Genomic DNA, 27,582 nt, shown 5'->3' on the forward strand with positions numbered 1-27,582 from the left:
GTGAGGCCTGAGGGAGAAAAGGCAAGACTGGTCTTATAGGCGTACCCAGCGTGGAGCGGCCCCGGTCGCCATGACAGCCCTACCTCACCAACCCCGTCTGTTCTCTCCCCTCCTCACATGGAAATGAGACTTTCCCATCTCATCTCTGCTGATCTCTGGCATAAATACCTGCATTGTCTTGTCTGTTAACATTCTGCTCTTGACAACTGTTCAGTGATTAAATCTGGGGCAGAGAATAAAGCCTTTGTTAATTTGGCAAATAGACGATAAAACTTTGGGGGGAAAAAATGGAATTACAGTTCTACGCTAAGAATATTATCCGATTAATAATTTTTGCAGGCCCCAAAATGTCATAATCCTTGTACCTAATTATGGTGGAAAAGCAAACAGTTAATCCATAATTACTGGTGTTCATGAATTGACCATCATCTTTTGTTTATTGTGCTGCGTAACTGTTCACATCGGACATGAGAGATCTGAACTGAAACTGGTCTGATTGTCTGTCTTTACAGTAAACAATCATATTATTTCCTAAGGCATACGTATGTTTGACAGTGTGAGAACTCACCCCACCTCACATATGCAGCTGAAAGAAAGAAGCCTTTAAAATGAATCTGATTTAATCTAATTCCACCTCTTAAAATGCTACTAATATCGGGATGTGAAATTAACTCCATACTTTAAAAAAATCAATTAAGCTTGGCTGCACACCATGGAACACGGAGAGGGCACCAGGGAGATTACAGCAGAGCTGAAGTGGAAATTTCTTAGACTGAGACAATTAATTACTGAAGTCTCCAAGAAAGCACCCTCCAAAGAACTCGAGAGGACAGACGAGCTCTTAAGATGTTCACAAAAGGGTTCGTTTTATCTGCTCTTGTTCCAAGAAAGCATAGAGATGTGCCTCGCTTTTCGGGAGAGTTCATTTACTTTAAGAGAGCCCCCTTTGAAATAACTGCCTTTCAAAGAAATGGGAGTGATTAACCCCGTCTACCCAACACAAACGCTTTCTGCCCCTACCGTGGCACCGTATGGGGGGGTGTGGGTGGGGGTGATGGGGGAGGGGAGGACGATTCCAAGGGCCCTGATTGACAGGGGCCCTCAAAAAATATATGAAAAGTTATTAATCTGATGTTCTAATAAGAGAGCTGCACGCCTGCAAATGTTGTTATTTGAAGTGTTGAATGGGTCGATTTATTAGGTTCTGGAAGTGCCTGTGGTGGTAGGGCCCAATTTGAGATCATTTCATGGGGCCCAGAACCCCTGGCAGCACCCCTGGGTCCCTATGCACACCAGGGGGGAAAAAGGCTGTTTCACTGACCACACTGGAACACTGACCACACTGGAACAGCGTGATTCTACCTGCGGCCCTCAAAACAGTCCGCAGTAATGATACTCAGGGCACCAAAACGCCTTCAGAACCAGTACTCCTCATTGTTAATCTCTGCCTTTCTCTGGACTTTGGGTTCAATTAAATCTTTCCTGTTGTTAAAATTCTAGCACGGTGTATCCAAAAATGGGTTACCTGTGCACTGCCCTCAATAGATTAAGCTGCATGACTATGTATCGTACCTGAGCATTCTCTCTCTTAAATTTAACAATGTACTCTTTCAAAGAAAAAAATATATTTAGAGTCATCATGTTTATGTTGTTGTGGATAGCTATTGTAAACAGTCTTGTAATAGGTCTATCTTGTTTTAATTCCTGCAAAACTGGAAAGCTTGGATGATTTTGATTTGATGCAAATACTTTGTGCTGATAGGCTACAGTGTACTCATTGCCTATTCCCCTGATTTTTCTCTTGACTTATGGGGGCTAAGGATGTGGGATGTACTGGGAGATTTAGTTTTCCGCTGACCACTTTTTGACCCCAACCACCTCCAATTCATAAACCTAATTGCTGTTTTTCTGTGGGCCTGGGGCATTAGACGTGAAATAAACAACTGTAATCCCCTTTTAGTTAATACTATTTCATTCTAATTGCTGTTGTTATAAACCCCTTTGTTTCAATTGCATTAGCGAGTAACCCTCAATCAATTAATTAGATGGGTCCCAACAGATTTTCATTAAAACCTTAAAGGGATGAGTGTATTGTGGTATGTTAGGGGTCTTAACGCAGGGCGAATTGACGGATGCGATTAGTGTATAGTGATTATTGGGTCCACTGCTACAGTTAAGAGATTGTTCAAAATAGCCTATTTGGCCGGTTTCTGATGATGCCTGTTTACTTAGCCTAAATATAGTAGCCTACATTGAAATGTCAGCAGGTGATTTCATTGACCGTCCAGTATAGACTGCTTGTTTGAGGTCTCATAAGAGACGGACCGTGTCTTCCATTTAATCATAGGCTGATTCATTGAATAAGTAAGGAATTCAGTCGACCGAAGACAGACCTCAAACAGCAACTAGTAACCTTGTGTTCATTCAGGGAGACGCACATTTCAGAAAGACGCTGCTTTGTAACGCTACTTGTTCGGGACAACAATGGCAATGTACCCCTGCAGTTTATTGTAAAGACTCGCGTTTTTCTTTTTCGTGAAATGAAGATGGTTTTATTACAACCGGCTCGACCATTGTTGCTGCATAAAACGTGTTGTGTAATTTCTTTCTCTCTGTCGCCATCATGCGTTGGAGTTTTACGTGACTCACTGGAATGTATTCCTAAATTACAAATGGAAATAGAATGTTTTACTTGTTCGATACTAATCAAAAACCGATTTCATACAACTCTAGTCTACAGTGCATCTAGAAGTCTTACAGCGTTTACCAGGAATATTCTGGGAACGTATTTTCGTTTTAGTTATAAAATATAAAGTAAGCTATTGTTGCGTTTGTCAGTGGATGCTAAGGCGGTAAGATGGAGTACATCTTAGGGATTCTGTGCAAATAAAGTGCATTGCAGTAATTCATTTCTCTCTAGTCTCCCAGGTTTGAATCGCATTGATTAAAACGCTCAACGAACACAATACAAAGAAGACAAGACTTACGCCTGGTAATAACCGACTAGGCTACGTGAAACCGCGCGTTGTTCGCAATTACAACTTCACGCTAAATGTCTGCTTTTACAAATGGCAATGTGACGACATCGCAATAAAATTTAACGGGAGAGGTTTGCTTAAAGTCTTACACCTCCACAGTAGCCTGTTGGCTTAAGTCATAAAACGTGGTAGCAGGTGGGGATTGGGCTGGAGCTCTGGGCATGAAGCAGGGCGCAGATCAAACAGGTATTCCACTGGCACGGTTCGACCTGCATTCCGGGGGTGGGGCGTTCCATACCGTCAGACAATGATCTGGAGGATACACGTCTCTGAAAGCGAAGATGAAAAATGAAATTAACCGAAAAAACGAAAGGTGGAATGTGCAGGGTAGCATACATTTCACACGCGATTAGAAAGCAAATAAATAAATAAATAAATAAAACTTGTGGTGGAATGATTGCGTGTCTAAAGCGCACAAAAAAGCCAACAGCAAGAGCACAATGTCGAATCAAAGCTGACAGCACCTTTCCGGCTTCCCATCAGGGCTGTTTACAGCTGCTATTGTTGACTACCTTCCACATTGTACACAATAGTTTTTATCAGCTGAGCGCATTCACAGCGTTGCACTTGGAAATTAGACAGCTTGCAAGGACAGTAAGAATAAAAATATACTCCAGCCTTTAAGTAGTATTCAGAATTATGCAGAAATGGGAGTTATCAGAATTAGGGTAAAGTAGGCCTATTCATTTTTATGTTTAAGTAGACAATTACGGATGTGTTATTTTGGGGTAACGACGAATACAAATGGTTCTTTTTGACGGTTTTATTCCTTTCACCTTCAGGTTGAGAAATGTATAGCGTTAACTATAATTAACTGGAATTAAAACACTCAACAGAATGTTGTACAGATTGTAAGTAGGCTACAAAATAAGCTGTGCGAAATATTTACATATTTATGAAGTTATGATTAATAAAAAAATGACATCGCTTCTGTGTCAGGTTTAGCACGCTTTTTGGAAGATTAAGAGGTGGTCAAATTGTAGGCCTAATATCCCTTCTATTTGGAATTACATCAATGGAGAAATATTTCACTGTCAAAAAATGAAAATGGCGCTTCTGCCCTGATTTGACTATTTAGACTTTGAAAAGGGTGTGAATCCAATCAACACATAATCGTGCTTTAAATGTGAACATTGAAAATATTGTTTACCTGACTGCTCTCGCCACAGAAGATAAATTGCGCTGGAATCCTGCAGATGTCGCTCCGTCCCCGAAATAGCCTAGTTGACGGTTGCTTACGGTGAACCAAGGAAAGCGTATTTTCACCATACTACATGCGAAACAGACAGTGGATATAAATTTGGTACTGGATTAAAGTAATATTCGCAGAACAATCGACAGACCCGATCTTTCATGTAGGCTACGAAAGCCCCCTGGAGCTCTCTGCGAATACAAATCACACACTGAGGAAATAAATGAAAAATACATCTACGAGCTAAAAAAAGAAAAAAATCAGAACCATGTGAAGATTATATACGTTTCATTTAAGAAATTATGATTATGCGTCTTTATTACGTATGGGTATACAACTAGTTGATAGGCAACTTTACATTTGTAATCTAAAAGTAATGCATTTATTGTTTGTGACTCAACATGAAAAGATTTCTGTAGTCTCTATGGGGGGGGGGGGGGGGGGGTCCACATTTCAGTCACTATATTGGACAGAACTGAGTGAAACTTGAAATGGATGGCTGGATGCTCGCTTTGGGGGGGGGGGGGGGGGGGGGGGGGGGGGGGGGGGGGAGTTGCACAATGGGTTGATGGAAGGGGAATGCAGGGGTCTCCATGGAGTTGGCAGAGCGTGATATATTTCAGAATGCTAATGTGTCTTTTGATCTTCTTCTGCTTAAAAAAGTTCATATTAACATTTGATAAATTCTTTGATCGTCAATTTCAGTTCGTTGTTAGTTTCAGCCATTTGAGATCTACCTCAAAACACCTTAATAAATAAAATAAATAAAATTAAGCCTTTCTACATATATATACATCAAGTTGTGCTGAATTTATTTTAATTGGTATGTTACCGAATTTCTCATGCATTTCTTTAGAAATTATTTATCTTGCTTAGTGATTCTGTGTCAAGCTTGCTTAAATTGCTGATCAGGTATTTTTGAAGAATAATTGACAAAGGGAAGAATTATGCATTAGTAAGCAGAACGGGTTATTTGCAACAACTTTAATGTTTTGGGGCGACATGGCTCAGGAGGTAAGAGCGATTGTCTGGCAGTTGGAGGGTTGCTGGTTCAAACCCCGGTCTGGGCATGTCGAAGTGTCCTTGAGCAAGACACCTAACTCCTAACTGCTCTGGCGAATGAGAGGCATCAATTGTAAAGCGCTTTGGATAAAAGCGCTATATAAATGCAGTCCATTTACCAGGTTGTTATGTTGAAGAATTTATAATTCAATTGCCATTTGGTAGCTTTTTTGCATGTGGCTGTAGACCAAAAAAGTCCTGTACAATTAAAATGTGAGTTTATTGAGGTCATACAACTACTGTAGAACTACAACTACATTTAAGTGCTTATGTGATATTTATGACATTACTGCATATCTGCGTTGCCGGGTTGGTCTTTAAATGCAAAAGAAAACAAAGAAAAAACAGAGTACTGTGCTGTGCTCTTTTTCTATGATTGTCAGTGGTACATTTAGCCTTTTCGAGTCTCCCTCAACAATTTTACTTTGTGCACAGTTTTGGAGTTTATTGTTTTGTACGTTTTTGTTCCTTCTTTTGTCGTTATGGTTGCGGTGTGTTCTTTTAATGAAGTAGATGTATCAAAAGTATAGTTAAAAATAATGTGCGATTTTTCACACACAAAGTGTAAGCGACTCCAGCAGTGCAGAATGAAGGGCAGCGGTGGCAGCCATGATCCATCATGGCGGGGTGATGCGTTCCCTGGGAGTGGCTGTGCACACAGCAGCTTAGCCTGATTACAGAGCCTCTTCTGTGCCTCGGCACTGGAGGTGCTGGCTCCTGCGGGACCCTGGGTCATCTCAGCATCTGCCGCACACACCATTTGTCAGGGCTCGAGCTAAGCCTTCTCCGGCTTTCAGACAGCCCAAATGGCTTAAATTAAACGTCACCCTTGCATTTTGCAACTGGCCTCATGTCCCCTCAGGGGTGAAACAGACACCTCTGTGGAGTTTCAAGGGAGCAATTTGGCGGGGGAAGGGGGGGGGGGTTATTGGCTGCGTGTTAGGGCTCAGGCTGGCGGGTGTGTGTGTGTGTGTGGGGGGGGGGGTGCCTTTGTGGGGAGGTGATAGAGAACTGAGGCAGGGCCTAAAAACAAGTGGACAGAGTTGCCATGGTTATGCTTCATTTTTTTTTATGAAGTCCCAGGGAATAATATAACCTTTCTAATCAGGCTGGCCAGCATTCCCTTGCCTCGAGGCATTTACTGTTTATTGTAATTTGCCACAGCACACTGCTGCACACACAGAGGAAGTAGTGATATCAGAGAGCAAAGCACTCTTCTCGGGCCCCAATATAGCTGGGGAAATTCACTGGCTTTGTCCCTACAGTAATACAAACACTGAAATAAATGTAAGATACTTGTCTGTAGTAATATTTCTTACGGGGGTAATATTTTTTGCGGAAATATTTTCAAGGAACAGCTCCCAGGGTTGGGGCGGCACTATGGTGCGGTACAGTGGTTAGAACTGTTGCCTCACAGTAAGAAGGTCCCAGGTTCATATCACAACCAAGGCCTTTCTGTGTGGAGTTAGCATGCTCTCTCCGTGTTTGCATGGGTTTCCTCCTCATACTCCAGTTTCCTCCCAGGTTAGGCTCTAAATAGCGAGTGAATGGATTGACGACCTGTCTGTGTTGTATTCTTGCCCAATGCACGCTGGGATTAAATAATGGATAATGGACTTCCATTAGATAATGGATGGATAGATCTCTCGCGGTTTAAAAACGCTCACTATTGGTTTGGACAGAATACCACCGTAGTTTCGAGTAGACTGCACATTTCAAGTCTCAGGCAACGAAGAATGAATGCACCCGCCACAGGTCCGAAAAGCTCACACATTTCCTGGATAATCACCGTGCTCGGCGTCAGCCTTTACAATTCATCACCGTTGTAAAGCTTAAGTAGGCGATTTTTAAAAAAACAAGATGTGTTATGTGTAACGGAAATTCGCTAAAATCGAACTGCATGGCCTGTGTTTATAAACTGGCACCAGACAAAGATACTTGAAGAAACAGTGTTTAATTGGAGTCTAGAGTTCGCTGTGATCTCCGTGGTTGGGGGTTCCCGGCATACTCCGCTTTAATTAAATACATTTACCACCAGGGCAGATGGTCCATCCTTAATGCCTTAAATGTGACCACACGCGTCTTTGAGCTGTGATCTCCAGCGATCAACGGCCCTAAGTGGCAAACAAACTATCAATCCGAGGCAACAAGAGCCCAGTTAATGACTTAGAAATACTCCCCGCTGTCTAGCTTCATAATTACATAAAGGCCAATTTGATGAAAATATCCCCGGGTAATCTGATCTGTCAGCCAACCAAAAACGGGAAATGGTAGCGTATTTGCCTGCAAAACTAGCCTATAGCCCACTCTAAAACCACTCAGCGCATTTAGGGTTTTATTAATTGTCATTTAAAAGTATTTGACCTGATGTTTTGAAGTGTGTGTGTGTAGCCTATGACGTTGGCTTTTGCCGTTGTTTTTGCATATTAGCCTTAACCTTTTAAGCACGACCGAATACAAGAATTTTGCATCTGCAATATACTTTAGACTGTGTAATTAATACTAAAATAGCTCTGATCTTATCTTGCGCAGCCTACACACAAGATGAGACAGAACCCTTACGAGCTTCTTAGATGCAAGCAACAAATTCAGTCAAATTGTTTGGCATTAGCCTAATTATCCGCCAATGGATCCGCCAGTGGATCTGGTATTTAACGCAGTACATGGATCCACGCCCTTTGTCTGCATAAACATGTCTTCGTGAATCGGATTATTAACGTGGCACCTTTACCTGTCATGTCTGATCCCGCTGTAAACTCACGTGTAACTACTGCAGTAGGCGTACTCTTCCCAATCCAAAAAGAGCATAGCACATGGTTCAGGTCTTCGGGAACACAATTCTGATTTAATATCGGCTTTTAAAACATTTTTCACTAAATGTTTACGACTATAATACAAATACAAAAATGGATATATTGGTAATTGTAGGCCTAGAAAAGTCCACCAAGTGAGAGTTATGCAAAAACAAGTTGCTATCGCTTACATTTCTCACTTTATATGCAAAATGCCACTTTTTCTGACTATCCTTAATGTTAACATACGTCATAGGCAGTCATACATTAATTAACATTGCCTGTAGACGCGGTTTAAAACAGCGTTTATTCATGAATAATTTTTGACATCCCATGGGCATGGATTTACATTTTGATATAGCCCACGGTTAGCGTGACACATTTGTTAACCTTTGTTTTATGAATACTTACGTAAAATCTCCATTTGGACCGCTGATCAAGAACCAGATTGAATTGATCCCTGAGGCTGTTATCTTCCTCTGAGATTAAAGCGACATCGCAAAAGGATTGGTAGCGTATACACACTTCATAGGCCTACTATAAAGTTCCACTATAGCGAACAATCACTAGCCATTAGATTTAGCATAAGTGGAAAGCAGGGGATCAGCAAATAACGGATCAGAGATTCCTTTGTCTTTGTTAAAGGGATTTTGGACGTTTATTTCAATGGTACTTTATTTGACGCTGCGTGAGGCAACAATCTAACAGCGGATTTAGGTTTCAGTCGGGTACCATATGTTAACCGAACAGGTTGGAGTCGGCAGCACTAGAACAATCCATCCGAAACAAGGTCCTTTCTACAATTTAAAATCAAGTACTAGATAATCAAACCCCAGGGGGAGTTTGAAACGGACAAGATCAAACGCGGCCCAGAGTAGTCCAACAGAACACAGTGAAGCATGCAAAATCCCAATACAGACCGTATCTGTGACCGGGTGTAGGCTACACTTTATGCCTGCTCCTGTGCTCTGAAAAATAAACAGTTGCTACCGGAACTAGAAACCAATAATGGGCTGGTATATTTATTTAATTAGCGTGCAGCATAATATAGACGGGAGGGTCATGAAAGTCGAATTATCTTTTGCAATGTACGACTGTGGTCTAAAAGTAAAATAAGCAACCAGCAAGGGATAGTTGTAATTGGTATTCAATTCTATACCAGACCTCTCCATTATGATGAGAGGGGACTCAATATTGTCATTTCACAGACACGCGCTGTCATAAATAAGAAACTAGTGTAATTGACTTGTATATAGTAAGCCACAATCTTTGTTTTTCACTCTGCAGGATGTTATTTATATCAGCCCCTTATCTTAAGCTGTTTGCCCTCCTGGTCAAAAAGGACCTGCTGGTTTCTCTGCAGTGAGAATTCTCAGGATTTCGAGAAGTTGGTATAAATGAGATCTAATCATGATGACTCACAATCATAGGCCTAATAGTCAATGTGACTGCAATGCCCTCGTAGGCCTACGCTGCCTACACTGCGAACGCATTTTTTGTATGTTGGCTATAGCGTCTGTCTAATTTTTCATTTCAAAACATGTTAAGATCTGACAGTCTCTTACGTAAAGAAAGTTCAGCTTGGTTTATTTTCAGCGTCGGATCACTATCCTACTTCCACCTATTTTAAAATACATTTCCCATAAGACGCTGTACTGTGCGCACTCACCTGAGTTTCTGTTGCATTTAGCTTTCACCCTTTATGATATAGCAGGCTAAATTTAATTTAGACCCCCATAACAATCCATAATCCGGAAACTAGATTTTAGGGTCTATGTTGTGGAACGTGTGGTCTTGGAGACTGCAGTTGTAATGTCTGGAACCTTGAATAATTTCCATTATCATCATTATGATGCCATCGTTCAACGATGTTATTTTAGCGAGTGTGTTGCCTATGGCAGCAATTGTTTCAGTATCAAGCTCCCTTAAAAAAAATCGAAATACCATTAAGGCAGAGTTATACATGAATACAGAGGCAATACAATGCCCTTAATTTCTACTCAGAACTTGCTGGCACCTATTAAACGTTTCCCCGTGTGTGATTGTGTCACTAGTTGCAATAAGGAACTTTCACATGCGTGTGCCCTCCCACGTGGCTCGGCTACAAAACAGGCTTAGGACAAACCTGTTAAAGAGGTAACACCTCGACCCTCTGTCAGAAAACTTCACACCCATTTGCGGTTATAAACAAGAAACCATATGTCATATCTCGCTTACTGGGTAACCTTTCAAACAGCTGCAAAGGGCAGATAATATGCTCTCAAATGGTTAAATGAAACTGTATTGGACCAACAGTTTCGCAGTTTATTAGTTCTATTTTTGGATATGAAAAACGAATAGGCTAAAAGTCGAAGTGACATCATAAATCCAGGTCGGTCACATTGGATGCAAAGTGTATCAGCACTTCCACCGCAATTAAGCATTTAGTCCACGTATTTAGAGCAGTTGAACACCTGAGCGTGCTTGAGCTACGTTGTGATTTTCCCTTGCTTGGATATCTGGAAAATGGCTGATTTCAGTCCCACCCATTTGCAACCCACGGAGCCAGGAATCTTTTTCGAATCCTTACAAACTTTGCCACTGTTTGCAGATTATTTTAAATCCAGGTTACCATTACCATTAGCAGTGATATAGTGATATATCTCGATTGATGTGTATCCCTTGTAAAATGATAGATAATTTCTCCACAATTCTTCGGTTCACGGTATTTGTAAGGTCCTCAGATCAATAAATTCGAAAATGGTGTGCACTTTAATGCATAGGTCTACTCGGTATATACATTTTATTGTATGGCTTAAACTCACACTTCCATTTATCCTGTTGCTGTTGTAATCACTGTGCAATTTTACGTGCTAATTTAACTATATCTCTTTAGGGATCCTATGCATGAATGAGCCTATTAATGCAGAATAAGACATGTACTATTTAAATCTGTTTATACGCACTCACAAAACAAATTAAAGGCACTGAATTAGAGATCACTTGTAGCCCATCTACCATCAAAGGACATTGATCAATTAAGACTAAGTGTACCTCATGGAAATAACGTTAAAAAGCTTCTAATGCATTGAAGGTAGGTATTCTTGTGGATTTATAAGATTGTATGTGCTGCATTGACTGCAGATTTTTCATGAACTGGGATTCAATCCAGAAAGATTACTTTGCGAAAGTTAACATTGTAGAAACAATGCAATGTTAAAATGGCTGTCTACCAAATATATATATATATATAGTATATATCAATATATAGTGTGTGTGTGTGTGTGTGTGAGTTCGACCTATTAACGTGACAATTTACAGCCTACAACAAATTGAAAACCTTTTGCCAATTGCAGAGAAAGACTAATCTCTACTCGACAACTGGGTACCGTTTGGCAAATCAACAGATTATCATTGGTCAATAGACGAACTGATTTGCATAGAGCACGTGTTAAATCCGGCTGCAGTTCTACAAACAGATCTGTGGAGGTCAGACTGAAGTTTGGGACTGCGAGACACTGCTAGAAAGACGTGACTTCAGATTCATTTCAATTTTATATATTAAACGCATTTAACATGTTTGAACAGATAATACGGAGTGCATGCGCCATATTATTTATTTTAATCTGCACAGCGGAAAGTACAACTACGAAATACTATACTTATGAAGAGGATTCGCCTGGCACCGAGATAGGACATCTGTCACTGGATTTGAGGATCGACCCGGCCGAAGACCCGCAGACAAGTTTTCGCTTTATGCAGAAGCCAAACTCCTCTCTCGTTCATATGCGTCAGAATGATGGACTTTTAACAGTCGGGGAGATCATTGACCGGGAGCAGTTGTGCCCTCGCTCACCCCGGTGCCTGATTACGTTTGACATTGTCGCGTTTGCCAAGGAAAAGTTCCAGCTGATTCACGTGGAGATCGAGGTGAAAGACATCAATGACAACTCCCCAAAGTTCCCACTGAATGAGACTTATTTGGAGATTTCAGAAAATATGGCTGTGGGCTCGCGGTTTCCTTTGGACGTCGCTGTCGACGAGGATGTGGGGGGTAACTATATCCAAAGTTACCAGATTTCTTTCAACAGTTACTTTGGCATCGAGGCGCGGGAAGGGGGCGACGGGAATAAACACGCTGAATTGGTATTAGTGAAACAATTGGACAGGGAAGCTGAGAATTTGTACACAATTCAGGTGACTGCTATGGATGGGGGGAGTCCCCATAGGGCAGGGTCCATGACAGTTCATATCAGAGTGCTAGATTTCAACGACAATAGCCCGACTTTCGAGAACAATTCCATAAAGGTGGAGCTTTTTGAGGACGCACCAGTTGGTTTTCTTATTCTTAATGTACACGCCTTCGACCCGGACGATGGTATTAATGGTGAGGTGATGTATGCATTTGTAGAAGAGTCACTGGACGAGGTAAAGCAGGTGTTTCAAGTAGACCCGTTTTCTGGCGCCGTGACTCTGAAGGCTTTGGTCGATTATGAGGCAAAGAGGTCATATGAATTGAACATCCAGGCTTACGATTTAGGCTTAAACTCAATCCCGTCCACTTGTAAAGTTGTTATAGAAATTGTAGATGTAAACGACAACTTGCCGGAGATCAGCATCAAACCGATGACTTCGACGAGTGACAGTGTCGCCTACATTACGGAATCCGCCGCTGAGGAGAGTTTCGTGGCTCTAATCAGCACCTCGGACAGAGACTCCGGATCAAACGGGTATGTGCGTTGCAGTTTACACGGGCACAAGCATTTCAAACTGCAAGAAGCTTATGGTGACAGCGTCATGATAGTGACGACCACAACTCTGGACAGGGAACGAATTCCAGAGTACAACCTTACTGTTGTGGCCGAAGACCTGGGATCTCCCCCATTCAAAACCGTTAAACACTACACAATCAAAGTGACTGACGATAACGACAACGCTCCGCTCTTCAGCAAGGAGGTTTACGAAGTTTCCGTCCTTGAAAACAATATCCCGGGTTCCTATGTTATCACCGTGGTTGCCCGTGATCTTGATGAGGGTGAAAACGGCAAGGTCACGTACCAACTCATAGACGGAGACGTCGGTGGTGCGCCTTTGTCAACCTTTGTTTCCGTCGACCCGGTCTCAGGGTCTTTATATACTGTGAGGTCATTGAATTACGAATCAGTGGGTCAAATCGAAGTTAACATTCAAGCTACGGACAGAGGTTCCCCTCCATTGTCGAGTACTACATTAATAAGAATTAAAGTAATTGACCAAAACGACAATTATCCGTATATAACGCATCCAGTTTTGCATAACGACTCTGCTGAAGTGCCCGTACCTTTCAACGCGCCCCCTGGTTACATAGTACTCCGGATCAGGGCACGAGATGCAGACGACGGTGTGAACAGCCAGCTAATCTTCCAAATTTTGGAAGACGAGCAAAAGCTTTTTTCCATCAACAAGGACAGTGGTGAAATAATTTTGAGATACGGACTGACGTCCATGTGTGGAGACGTGCTGCGGGTCAATATTGCCGTCAGCGACAACGGGAGGTCGCCACTGTCCTGCAGCGCCACTATACGTTTCGTGGTAACAGAAATGCAACCATTGGAAGGTCAGATTGTTGCCATTCTGCAGTCAATCGACAAAGAAAAGTCCGAACTGGACGTTTCGCTCATTATTATCGTAATTCTGGGCGGGGGTTGTGCACTGTTGCTCATAGCGATTGTGACTGTTACGCTGTCATGCAAGTTAAACTGCAATGGAAGGAACTGCAATTCCAAGAAAAACTCGGCACATGGCCCCCTCGGAAGAAGCCCTCTTCCCGTGCACAAATCACAGGATTCAAATGTGTTCGCCGGACCCAGAGTCCTGGTCAACGAGCAGATTGCGTCATCAAGACATGAATACAGCAAACTTTATCAGGAGAGAACTCCGGACTCTCAGACTAAGGTAAGGCCTTCACACTGAATGAATGACAACTTTGACACAACATTCTCTGCTGTTGAATTTAACTTGGAAAAAAAAACACCATGGTACAAATAACCTGCTTTTTATTTTCCAGGTGTTTCTCTCCTCATTCAGCAAGGCCTTTGAACCTGTGTCATTGTGGCAGTGTGAGGAATACAGCTTACAGTTGAGGTAAGGCCAATTATCTGCCTGTTGAACAATTGAAATGGTTGTACCATTGGCTGTATTATTTAACCAGGAAAAAAAAGAACCTGTTCAGAGCATATTTGCTCACATTTACAGCCCATGCTATGATATAGGGTCAGTTCAAATGCATCCAGCTGTAGGCATATCATTAGAAACGCCATAATGTATCTAATGATAATAACACTCATGTCACATATTGAAATAAATAGCACAATCAGATGTACCCATTTCATCAAATATATTTAAAGAATATATGTTTGTAGCATGTTAAATCCTTCTCATTGAATGTGTATTCTCTCCTGTATTATTTTTCTATAGTTAATGTATCCATTTTCATAACAAACTCAAATCCTGGTTGGCTAATATTAATCCACAGGAGGGATGCTCCTGTCTATAAGTGGGCCAGAGGACTTTTTGCGTTATTTTTGTGATTTGGCCAGATGTATTATTTGTGACAGGGCACATGCACAGTCAGACGGAGTTGTCTGACAGAGTTGCGAGGTCCCTAATGCCCTTCCCTTTCCTCACAGTGGGACCACGGATCAGCTGAGCGTGAAGGACAGCGGCAAAGGAGACAGCGACTTCAATGACAGCGATTCTGACATCAGCGGAGATGGGTGCAAGAAAAACAGCAGCGTGCTTCTTCCCCGGGCAAACAGTGAGTTTTTCACCTCCACCTTTGATCAGCCAATACGGCAAAAAAACGCTTTCCTCTAGAGTCATTGACAAGAACTAGGTTTGCATATGTGTGCAAGACTGTACAGTCCTACATATTTATCAATGGACCAGGGTCCTGGAGAGCCTCAGGCTCTGCCAGCTTCTGTTTTTACTTTAAAATCAACAACCAGATCAGATCCCAATAGGCTGATAAAGAGTGAGTATTTGGCTCTTGGAATGCTTACCAAAAGATGAAACCATACCAAGAGCTGCACAGTATCTGTTGGGGGAGCCCAATGTGTTGAAACTATATGTTCTGGCACATGCTCACAGGTCTTTGCAGACTGCAATGGCATCCACTGTTAGCATAGACTCTGCCAATGGTGTTTATATATGGATCTTATGTTCAATTAAAATACTCTTGTGTTCTGTTTCAGGCACATTCCATCCAGCCAGCAGCGTTGATGTAGATCTTCAGAACCGCCACTGTGCAATCCCAACTCGTACCACAGTCGCCTGCAGCAATGGCTACACGATAGCTTTTTCCCAGGTGTCAGTCAACAGTCCCCATGCTAATCTCGTACCTTGGAGAGACTTGGGCTGTAGGACAAGTGTCTCCAGAGGTTGGACCCCACTGCAGACGTCTCCACAGGACGGGAATGCCCTCCGTTCCCACTGCCAGCTGGAGCAACACTCAGGCATGAGCCCCGATGTTCAGGGTCAGCAGGGCCAGGATGCCCCAGCAGCAGCTCTGGCAACGGTCGCAACTTTCTTTTAACGGCAGGAAATTGCAGTGTATTTTTGTGACCTGTAGGGGGCACTCAAAACAACAAAAGGGACAGTGACTGATAAAATGCTTGAAATGCACTAAATATATATGTTGCTGTATTTGCGGAAATCTGTTGAGCACCTTCTCTGTAAAGACCTTCTACAACGAAGCGGTTCCCTCCCACTGTTAAACTAAGTGGCATATGAGAACTTAAACAGGGTTTTAGTGGGGATGACTGCTGCATGTAAACACATGTCCATGATCAAAACTGCATTACCTTGAAACGCCTGTGGAAAATGTTTGTCCTGAAACACACGTTATGTTGCCCATGTGTTAACATGTAAATTAATTATATGTATATATATGATCTATGTAAATACTTTTAAAAATATATATTTTAAATAATTTGTATTGCTATGGTCAGAAATTTTCTTGGTAAATAAAAACCTGAAACAAAAACTATGAATCAGAATTTATATTTAGAGGAATGAACTCGATTATCGATACATTTAAAATTTTTATACTTTTTGGTGGCTCAGTAGACTATAAAAGGCATATTGAGTGTATTTTTTGTGATTAAGCCTCAGTTTCAGGATTCAGGAATATATTTTCTATAGCATCTAAAGTCAAAAAAGATATTGGCCTTTAAAACCAGAAATGTGTTCCCCGTTTTATTGCCCTTTAAACTTTGCTACAAGGACGGTTAGTCTGCGAATTTTACAGTGAACTTTGGAGATGAGACTCAAACTTGTGCAACCCAAGTGGGGTGTTTTATTTACAAAAGTGCCCCTAACTATTACACAAACATTTATATACATATACAAAACAAAGGAATCAGCACATCACTTACACCCATTCAATTACACCCACCTACTGCCACCCACCCTACTGACAGCAAATGACCTGCTTATATACTCTACAATCCAGACTGTAATATTTGCATACAATATTCAATTATTTCACAGAAGAAACGACAGTATGTATTTACACATAATATATGTATAATTATTTTTATCAGTTGCGACTTTATATCTAATAATCACACATCTAATTGGGTACGAGGAAATATTACAGACTACACTTAACGGTCTCCCCCCGTCTAAAATAGCCAATTCTTCTTGTCCTGCGCTTCCAATAAAATTGCAAAGAATCGTGACATTCGGATTACGTCATTCCAGTTTGAACATAGAACAAACGGGACAAGCAACGGTTAGTAGCAACTCCTAACATTGGGTTTATTGAACATGGTATACTAAAATAAATCAATTTATTGTTTGAAACCGGATGTGTATGTTTAAGTTATCTGCAGTACATTATGGTGGTGAGAAGATTTTCAGTAGCGAATGCGTTTGAGTTGAACCAGCAGACAAATGGTGCGCACTACATTTATCAAAGCAGCATAGGCCTACTCGCGCCAAACAACCGCTACCATAAGCAGATACACAGTAGCAGGAACGGAGAGTTCGCTCCGTTACAAACTTTTATGTGCATGCTATTGGAAATGCAGCTGTTTTGCACCCTGGTGGATGTTGCTTCAGACTGTGAATAAAACGTATAGACTGAAATTGAATAGGTCGGTTAGTAAACCAATACAACGCGAATAGGGGCATGTATACAACACAAAAGGAAATTCTCTCTGAAGCACCATGTGAGAAAAGGCAGAACCAAACTTCTGAAATTAAAATGCTTCAATCATTTATCAAGTTATGTTTCGCATATGAAAATAAATAAACAAAATCAGAGGTTCTGTTTGTAAACTGTATTCGCATGTATGAGTGGTTGTCAAGGCAGATTTTTACATTGCTGTCATCATTCCACAGAAGGCTTGATTCTGCTGGAGTAGAGGCCCTCGTGAACATTGCTTTAGTAATCTGAGGCCCTCTCTGCACAAAATGATTACATTTACATGTGAGCCCTGTGTCCCAAAAAGACCCTGCATCAGGAGCCCATTGTGGTCAGAGGTACTTGTACCCTGGTTGCTCAGCTGTGCGAGCATGAATGCAATCTTTTCCAAATAATTTGTACTGCTGCTTTTCAATTCAGTTTGCATCAGCCCGACTTAACCTTTAAAACAGTGTGGTTTGGGTGATTTTGCACTGTTTTTAACCTTTTGCATCCACAACCATACCATATGTGTTGTACTGTTTACAACTAGACAGTAGAATATTTTCAGGACCTGCCTGTAAAAATGCATCTTGAACACGAGTGTTCATATTTTGCAGAAACAAAACGATCTTCAGACAAAACTGAAAACTTGATTTTATTGTTGAAATTCTATAACTTTGTGGTCTGTTTCTTTGGGTGTTCATGCGCAGTAAGATTTTCAGTGTTAAATCGACTCTTACAGAGTACGTATGGTCCCTATTGGAATTGTATTAGTACTGGACATTTTACTGTGTTAAAAAAATGATGATGTCTGCTTATCTACCTTGCTCCTGGGGAATTCAGTATAAACAAGTATAATCCTGAAACAACTGCACTATGAATCCGATTGCTAATTGAGCTTGCTGTGGTGTGAAAAAGAGGAAGGAGTTTTGTTGGAAGATGATGATGTTGTGGCATGAGGAAGAGGAAGGAGTTTTGTTAGAGGAAGAGGATGCTGTAGTTTGATAAAGGAACATGCACAGTAAGAGAAGGTCCCACTCAGGGCAGAGGAGAAGACAGAGCTGTGCTGTAGGAAGAGGAGGAGTGAGGGTTTGGGGGCAGGGCTAGGGGTTCCATGATCAAGTCCATGACTAAGGAAGAGATTATCCTGCTGTAGTTTAGATGGGAGCCAAGTAAAAGGATTAACAGTTACTTCTTAGAGGAGTAAATATTTAGTGTGAAAACACTCACTCCCAGCCCTGAGGATTTTTTGACTCAGGACACTGTGTGGGTTTACAGCACAGATTCTATAGACCAGATTCTATATTACAGTGCAGAGCACCATTCCCACAGTATTGTACTTGGTCATGACACTTAATGATTTGCAGTTGAGTATCTGATGGGTTATATAAAATCTGTGGCTATGGTACACTAATCTCCCTCAAATCCATCAAGTGAGTAATACCTTGAGTTATCTCACCAGGGTGCTGACAAGGTTTGGCTGAAAACGCTATGACTCATCATTAGCAGAGTTGGCAAAGCCAGCAGAGAGAGCCTACTTCCATCTCCAAATGTATACTTCAAAGAGGATCATCAGATCTTTAGTGGGATGAGATGGTTCGTTTGATCTAATAAATAAATAAATAAATACATAAAAAATAGCGGAGAGCTCTTCTGTCACTCGGGGGGAACCGCGGTGTTCACCAGGCGCCCAGCTGCGCGTTTCTGAGGCTGGCTGCAGTGACGTGACTGTCCGCTGCTTCTTCACCCCTGGGAATCGCATGCAGCAAACCTTTGGTTTTATGGATGTTGGTGCGAAACGGGGACTTTCTCCTTGCGGTGGATATGCGCGCAATGTCGGTAGGGAGCTCATTTGGCTGCGGTTGCTGCAATTGCTTCTTTTTCTCCGTTTGATACGAACTGCCAGGGCTGTCAAAGAGAAGCATGCTGGGAGCTGGCCTGGGGGAACTCCTATCCCACTGGGGACTGCTGACAAAGGGGCCTGAAACGCGAACGCCACACAAAAAGACCAAATTAGGCATTTTAATGAAAAGAATGTAAATATAGATGACTGCCTGCTGATCCTGTTTTCTAGAAAAGGTTTTACTGTACTTATACCGCAAGTTATTTTGCATCATTGTCATTTGCCATCCATGCTGCTAATTTCCTTCAACGACATACAAATTTGAATTTTAATCCTCAAATTTTAATCCTCCAAAAGTTCAATTAGGTGAATAAAATTTCCAGTCAACCATCAAACACGGGGATTAAGAATGGAAACTGCCCATCGGATTGCTTTATTTTACAGACAGAATAACTATAATATAAGCATTTAAAATCCAGTTATCGAGAGCAGTGAGGGCAGCCTCTAGTCCTCAAGGCTGAGTGCTTGCCAATTTTTCTTTTGATTCAGCTGAGGATTTGAACTTGTAATATTTTAAATGTGAAGCGCATTTTAAATATGGTCCCCGTGTTGAAGTGAAGGGAAGATTTCAAGCGGCAGTTTTTCCCTGTCTCATCATACAAGAGTGACTGTCAGCGGCACTCTGGTTAGGCTGGCAGGGGACTGCGGAGTTAAAGTAAGCTGGCAGCACTGGCTTTGCAGGAAATGTGCACCAGTCCACCTTATCCAGAATTAACTGAGATAACTGCCCATGGACCCAGTTGCCTCACTTGAGGAGTTTCCCCAAGACAGTTGTCGTGTTGGAGAAACCTCTTTTCCTGACTTTATAGTACAACCCAATCGTAATGCTGACGGCTAAAATCAAAATGGGGCAGTTTATCCGATGTTTACTTCAATTTGTAGTGCTTACATCGATTTTTAGGGTGTTTCTATGCAACAAGTCGTCGGATTGTTTGTTGAGGGAGGGTGTATTTCGTTTATCGTCTTGTATTAGTTAGTTCGGTATTCTCTCCCTTGTTCGCGTCTCGTGTTGTAAACTTAAGTACCTGGACTGAGGCACCACGAGGCAGGAGAGATTAAATGCTCCCATTTATCGACGTTGGATATATGGCATGAGGGGCGGTACTATTCTTGTCTATTGATTTTATACTAATTGATGCCGTTTTTAGAAACTTGGAGATCCACAAACACTCGGCAGTTGGTCAGCTTACATTTTGATTTATTTGGTCATTTAGTAATTGAATGACCTTGAAGAATGATAGGGACCCGAGACAGGATCAACCGACAGTAAGGTTGACAGAAGTTTTCCATTGTCCATCGATGAATTTGGTTATGTCAGCGTTTTGACCCGACCGTGCGTTTGCATGTATAGGCTATGCACTGGCGACATAGTTCTGTTCTCATGAAACTTCATGGATTGATTTACAGAAAGCGGGCAGGTTGCTGGTCACACGCACGGAGCAATGCTTGGTTGTTCTGGGCTCGGGGCACCCCTTGACTCCTGCTGCTACAGTGAAGTTATATTCTCTCTCGATCTAAAGCTGCGGTGGTCGGGGACATGAAACCATTGTCGTGCGCTTGGTGCTTGGTGCAGCTTGAAATGTTCGTGTTCGTAAAAACCATTTTGCCCATTCCTGTCAGGATTCCAGGAGTCTCTGTCCGAGGTCCTGATCAGAGCCCTGAAACTCTCTTCGGCTCAGGAATAAATTCGACCCGATTATGCTCAAATTTTGTGACGTAGGCCTGTATATCAGGCGCATTTTCGTTCATGCATTTTCGATTTTATAGATTCCCTTTGTCTCTGCAGACACTTGTTCCATAACCTCTCTAAACAATGTAAACATTAGTGAATTCGTCTGGGTCAAAGGCGTGTAGCGACCCCATATAGTTACATTTTGAGGAAGCTGTGCTCGTTGACTTCCTGGATATTGGCATGAATGACCACAGTCCCGAACTTCGGATAGTCGACCTTCATCAGATTCCATCAATGGAAAGGTGTACGATTCTTTCGCTTCTCTGTCCAGCTCTTTGACCAATCAAAGTTCGACATACTGTCCTCCTGGACTCGCATTTCGATGCCATAATAGTCGTTAGACAATATATGATTACTTTGCAGGTGGTTTCTGTCTAGATCTATGTCAAAACAAAAAATATTTTTGCTATGGTCTACTTAAGGGATTTGGATTTGAGATCAAAAGTATAGACAAACAGCTTTTATTTCATGGTATCAACAGGTGTAGGCTATATGTTACACCATTTTACAGAAACAGCTATTTTTGTGTTGAGTAGGCCTACACATGTAGTAAATGAGACCTATAAAGACCCAGTGCATAAACACTTAGGCAACATATTTAAGTATAGTAGGCCTAGACCACAATAAAGTAAACATAGGCGACGTATCACATGCACTAGAAGGAACAAGCTTGGGCAAGCTTGATTAGGCAATGCACAGTAGGCCTACGTGGGCCTCGTCGTGGCCATTCACTTTGAGGAGCACATAGCCTACGCTCCGTCAGTTTACCTACAAAATCTTGTCCCGGTTACATTGAGAAAGGAGCCACTTTGAATTAAACACCATTCTTTTTCTCATTTAAATATTTGTATTGTCGTCAGACTTAACGAGGAGTAAGACCAACCGAACAAGACAGTGCACCCCCGTTCCCCCGAAGTGGTAGATCCCAGCTTACGGCTGTTCTTGCACTCTTTGATTGCAATTTCCTGCCGACGCTTTGGTCGGAGTGAGGCACGCAGTAAGGTGCAAACTCACACACATAAGTAAGTCTAAGTGGGGATACTGATTTTGAACGTAACTGTATTAAAGTAGATGATATTTAGCCAGCCGGAGCTCATTAATGTGATATGCGCAATTGCCGGGTTGTTTTTAAAAAAATTGTTTACGGCCATTCAGCACAGAAGTAGGTTAGTTCATAGTTCAAGCAGTTAGCTATGTGACCTGTTCCAACAGGTGCAAGGGAAACGCGCAATCAGTTTCAATGCAGCTAGATAAATTGTGACCTATGTCTGTCCAAAGGCAAAAGAGTGGGTCTACGCTCATATTAGTTGGCCCATTATTGTGTTAATTTCCCTACATTAACAGAATGAGATCGTGCAGCAAGGAAGCAACACTGGGAGCTGGGCCATCGCCGAAGACCCTCCGACAGAAATGACGGCAGCAGATTATCCGAGAGAGAAGCCAGCTCAATGGGTAGGCATTTATACTTGTAAATAAAAGCAATACATGATTCCTGGCCGTGGGATAGCAAACTGAAACTGCTCTTAGTGACTTTGTGGAAATGGGGGAGTTCATACAAAGCATATAAATATTTTCAAGTCTGACTCACTAGGGAAAATGATTTAGGGAAATGTCCCGTCCAGACACATTTAACAGCCTACTTAATCTTAATCTTCTGCTTAATAGGATCATAATGGAAAGATTCAAACGGTCAACAGTAACATTTAAATGGAACTGCCAAGTGCTACAATTTGCCTTCCATGCAGTTGTTTGAGCAGTATGACTGCACATTCAGGGATGCGTCCAGGGACTGGGAACTGGGACATGGTTTTGGAAACAATCTTGCATGCATGCATGCACGCACGATGCATGCACGCACGCACACACACACACACACACAAGCATTTTAACTTTGTATGCATAAATGATATTGAATGTGTTGCATGAAAACTATGTGGAATGTCCAGCTGGAATATGAGTATAATTTAAGTACCCCTTCAAACGCATTTGGTGCCTGAGGCCCCTAGCTAACCTTGTGTGCGTTAAGTTTAAACGCTTTATTCATTGGACTGTCAGTGCATGGTGACCTGTGTGTTCTGGTTTGCCTCACTTTCATCTTGGCACCTGTGGTCTTGGAGTGCAAGTGATGTCTCTTGTTTTTGTTGAATCTGAGCTTGAACACAAGTGTTTGATGGATGATTAAAAGTCTCAGCCTGAATATTCTGAATTGTGAAACAGGGAGTGCTTCCAGCACATGGTCGCCTACATTCATTGAACATGATTAATTGGAATGAATTGAGTTCTATAGTTATATAAATATTGATGGAGCAAAAACAGGACCATCTCTGGGAGTCCAGGACAAGGGTTGCCCGCCTGTGGTTTGGGCTAATTTAAAGGCTACTCATTGGACAACATTTTATCCACCGAGGTTGTCATTGCAGAGTCGATGTTTTGAGGCTTTGCATCACAGTTAATGCACCACCTATTATTTCCCTGAGATACTATTCCCGATTTTTCAGCATGTGTGTATCACACTGATGAGAGTGTGTAGGAAGTCAACAGAAAGCCATTACCTCATATAGTGGAATATCGGTTGATGTAATTGTGGTTTATGTGTGTGTTTGGTTACCTGCTTGATCATTATTGGTTTTGGCACTTAAATTTTGTATTGGGTACAGATTACCTGCTTTCACTTAGCTGAAGTAGAATATCAGAAATAATATTTGAAACAATTTTAATGGAAACACTTAAGACCTTGGAAATTTGACCGAAGGTCATTCCTCAGTTAATTTTTATTCTAAAACATCTCAACGCTTTATGTGCTGTCATAACACGTGACTATGCTGCCACCTTGTGGATACTGCCAAACGTATGCCTGCTTATTCGCTCGGAATTTCAATTCATGTATACTACGGATGCGAACATTCACTATAAACATAAAAAAATCTCGGTGTCATTGACGATTCCTACTATATGAAAAGTCTTATGGTGTTCTCAATTTGCCCATCGGTGCCTTTGTGTCGAAGACATACCCCTCTTCAAACATGTCTTGGCTTTCTCAACAAAATGGTAAGTTCAGATGTTCATGCTGCGACCCCAAGCGGCATGACTTATTGAAATCAAAAGCCAATGGAGCAAATATTTTACTTATTACATATTTACTTTGTGGAGGACTCTCTTGATAACCTGCCAGATGCTGGAAATGTAAATGTTTACATTTTTAATAGTAGGCATCCATTTACGTAAAATATCTACAAAGATAGTGTACTGTTTTTATTTCCATGACTTAAGCAGGCGAGAAAAATCGGGGCTGTCCTGCCTCCTGCAGGCTGATAGGTCTGGTGTTCACGTGAACTTCATTCGTAGTTTCCAAGCAGAGTAACCACAAAATGACACCAAAGAACACGAATCACGCTTTTTTCTTTACGGGAACAGCGTAGGCTGCCTACTATGTGCGTAGTCTCCTATCTACCACACACTACTGAGAGCGCCAAGTGTACTGAAGTGACATGTCGACTTCTCAACCAAACCGTTGTGTGCCAGATGTGCACATTTTAACACAAATATTGGTTAACCTCTTGGAAGGTTAAGGCTTAGGTGTACTCGCTGGGCTGCTGCGCCTGTGGCAAGGGAAGCCGATTTTCGAAGAGACAATCTCGTCCTGCCCGTCGGAGGGAGGTGACTGGTAACATTTATTTTAAAAGAAATAGATGGGTTCATTGCCGTCGCCCATTAAATATTTGGTCGAATTCCAATAAGAAATCCGTTCTAAAGCGAAGCGTCTGTACTCGACTGATTGCATTGCGGTAAAGGAGCTCAAATTAATGCAGTGTGTGTTTCTTAATGGAAGAAGACACGGGGAAGTCATTTTAATTGAAAGGTGGATTGCATTGTAGCGCGCATTCCGAAGGTCTGATCGTTTCCAATTTTCTTTGAAGACACTGACGAAGCCGAAGAATGAACTTACAATCAAGCCGAACAGAGGACATCCACAATTGTTGGAAGATAATACCTAAAAATATCATATGTATAATGCACAAGCTCTCAAATAAAACAGTTTTATTAATTTCACAGATTCTGTTGAGTTCCAGATACTGAAGTACTATCTCACATCTGTCATTTCTGCCTCTGGACAGGAAGGTATGGTTGATAAAATAAGTTCCCAGTGCTGCTTTACAGTACAGGCACATCTATTACAACAACACTGTACTTAAACATGCCTTTATGAATTTTCAGGAGATACATTAAATATTTCAGATTCTATGTCAAGCTTCTAAGGGCTTTTAATATTTAGAACATGGACCTGAGTATTTAGTGTTTGTAAAGAATTTGTTGTAATCTCTTCCTATCCTGGATAGTAGCATGTTTGTTGAAAAGCTGTATGTATAATCATAGTGTGGCAGGTTTAGATCCTATAAGAACCACTTTTACCCTTCAGTGAGGAACTTCAGTTGAATTGTCTCGCTAAACATCCAGCATAAATGCATTAATTGACATGAAATATGTATGATGAATAAATTACCCTGCTTGAGGATGTTTGTTCGTCAGATGATTCATGTAAAAAGATAAATTGCGCACCTCATCGATTTCAGCCAATACAAATATGAAGAGTTAACAGAGACAGGAATGTATTTAAAAGGGTCCATTGCTTATGCCAAAATGAGCTGTCAGTTCAGTGTTTCCAAATTAACTCTACCAGTGATTGCATTGATTTCCCCATTGTAATTATTACTTGCAGTAATTGCAGTAGAGATACCAGTGTCGTTGGCTGAATTGTGAATTTTGAAAGACTGAAATATTTAAAAAAGAACTTCAGTGAGCCTAAGAAAGTCAATCTATCTACTCTATTCTCGTAGTTGTTGCTGCCCTTGTTATATTTGGAAATAATGAGTTTCAGTTAAAAGTGTCTGTCCAATGACTATATATAAATATGTATTTTAAGACTGCCAAACAGAGGAAAGGGTTTTGGCATGTGATCCGAAAACAATCAATAATTCTAATATGTTTATTTTGAATGTCAGTGTTCACAGTACCCCTGGAGTACAGTAGTCCTTTACTCCCAAGACTAGATTCTGCTTTAACACAACCCAACCCTGGCATACTTAATGTAAATATTGCAGCCATTTTGTACCAGAACAGTTATCACCCCTTGTCCGTGATTCATAAGAATGGATTTATTTCACTGATTAAACTGAGGCTTTAAAGGAAACGGTGATATCAAATCTGTCATCATGGCCGACTTGCTACCCAATTTGCTTACTTTAAAGGGATAACGCTTCCACAATCCTGGATACAAATTACAAGACTATCTATTCTGGCAGAGATTAAGCTGAGTACAACCCCCCCCCCCCCCCCAATCCATCACACACACACACACACACACACGCACCGCCACTTACAGCACACACTCTATAGCATTCCTTCTGGTCAAGTCACCTTGGAGTCCTCTTCTGGTGCCATTGGAACAATTAAGTGCACAATTTCCTTTCTAGTTCAACATGTCACAGTTTACACTTTGGGAATCCAAAGGAAAAAAAGGAGCAAAACAAATTAAGCACCTTTTCCTCTCAGCTCTGGAGTACAACTTTAATTAGTTTTCCTCTGATTAAGATCATTCATAGCACCCAACCTTCAAACAATGGCTTCTCCATTTTCTGCTAGCACCAGATTGTTCTGGTTTTTAATTAACAACAAGATTACCAAGGTGATAAAGCAGGAAGCAGTAAAAGAGAGTAAATGAAATGTTGCATAAATTAGAAAAAAAGACTTGTTCAGTCTCACAGGTTTTTCGCCTTTACTTCTTGATTATTGGGGTACTTGGCGATCAATAGAAGTTAATTAATGTCATTTCTACAGACCTCCCACATCCAACCTGTTTATTTCTCAAACCTCAATAAAGAATTAGGTGTAATTATGCCAAGCTCAGAATTGATTTGAGATAAAAATTATACAGCAGCTTGGATGCATTTTCTTGCCATAATTAAAAGCAATTAAGTTTACACACCAAACAAAATCGGTACATTAAGAGAATCCATTTGGCAGCAAAATGCAACTTGCAAGTGTAGGATTTGACAATACAGAACTTATATGGTGGTAAAGACTGCTTAACGTGGTATAGACAATGTTTCATTGGGGGAAAAAAGAAGTGCAACCAAACTGAAGCCTTAAGCGAAATCACACTATTGGTTTTAAATAGTAATGCTTCAAGTTTGAAGGGAATGGTAGTATTATAGTGTTCTGAGTGTTACTAATGTAACATGCTGGAATTTCCCCAGTGATATCTGTTCTCTCAACATGCTGTTTGCTATGGTATGGCCATAACAAGACTCATATACTCATGAGGCCCTCATAATGTTGAAAACTATCAGCACCAGCAACAAACCATGGAGCACTCTCCATGGGTCCATTTTTCACAGGTTTCATTTTTGTGCTACTTTTAAGGCACATTGAGATAAAATGGAAAGGTACAAAATTGGTTGTACATGGGAGATTTTAGTAGGCATTGCCAAATCTTTCAGCTGGTGACCTTTGGACAAAATGCAGCCTGCTGGAGATGTACTGTTGGTACATTGATAATTGACAAATGAAAAGTATTTTTTCTTTTTTTACATCAAAAAAATTGTGACAAGTAACGGTTTGCATCTGCACTGTATCAGTGTCAGCACACCTTTTCAAAGGAGACCGATAAATAAATTACAACATTTCCTGTTTACACACAGTACATTATTTTCATAAA

The 27,582-nt window shown here is 41.3% G+C and overlaps 1 protein-coding gene and 1 long non-coding RNA gene across 3 annotated transcripts in view; both read left to right on the top strand.

Moving 5' to 3' along the window:
• Positions 1–16,057, top strand: part of LOC118214213 (protocadherin-8-like) — a 48,459-nt gene extending 32,402 nt beyond the window's left edge. Inside the window, exons 4-7 of one of the 2 annotated variants that reach the window (XM_035393934.1) lie at positions 11,698–13,997; positions 14,110–14,186; positions 14,732–14,859; positions 15,296–16,057. In XM_035393934.1, coding sequence (XP_035249825.1) covers positions 11,698–13,997; positions 14,110–14,186; positions 14,732–14,859; positions 15,296–15,636 — 2,846 coding nt within the window. In that variant the 3' untranslated portion in view covers positions 15,637–16,057. Of the gene's footprint in view, positions 1–11,361; positions 13,998–14,109; positions 14,187–14,731; positions 14,860–15,295 lie in introns of those variants that run through there. The other variant, XM_035393932.1, reaches the window with a different exon arrangement.
• A 5,657-nt stretch (positions 16,058–21,714) lies between these two features.
• Positions 21,715–25,355, top strand: LOC118213867. The gene is made up of 3 exons (XR_004762532.1): positions 21,715–21,889; positions 22,212–22,319; positions 24,785–25,355. It is a non-coding gene; the product is annotated as an uncharacterized LOC118213867 (long non-coding RNA).
• The last annotated feature ends 2,227 nt before the right edge of the window (positions 25,356–27,582 follow it).

The sequence above is a fragment of the Anguilla anguilla genome, chromosome 15, assembly GCF_013347855.1.
Source record: "Anguilla anguilla isolate fAngAng1 chromosome 15, fAngAng1.pri, whole genome shotgun sequence".
NCBI lineage: Eukaryota > Metazoa > Chordata > Actinopteri > Anguilliformes > Anguillidae > Anguilla > Anguilla anguilla.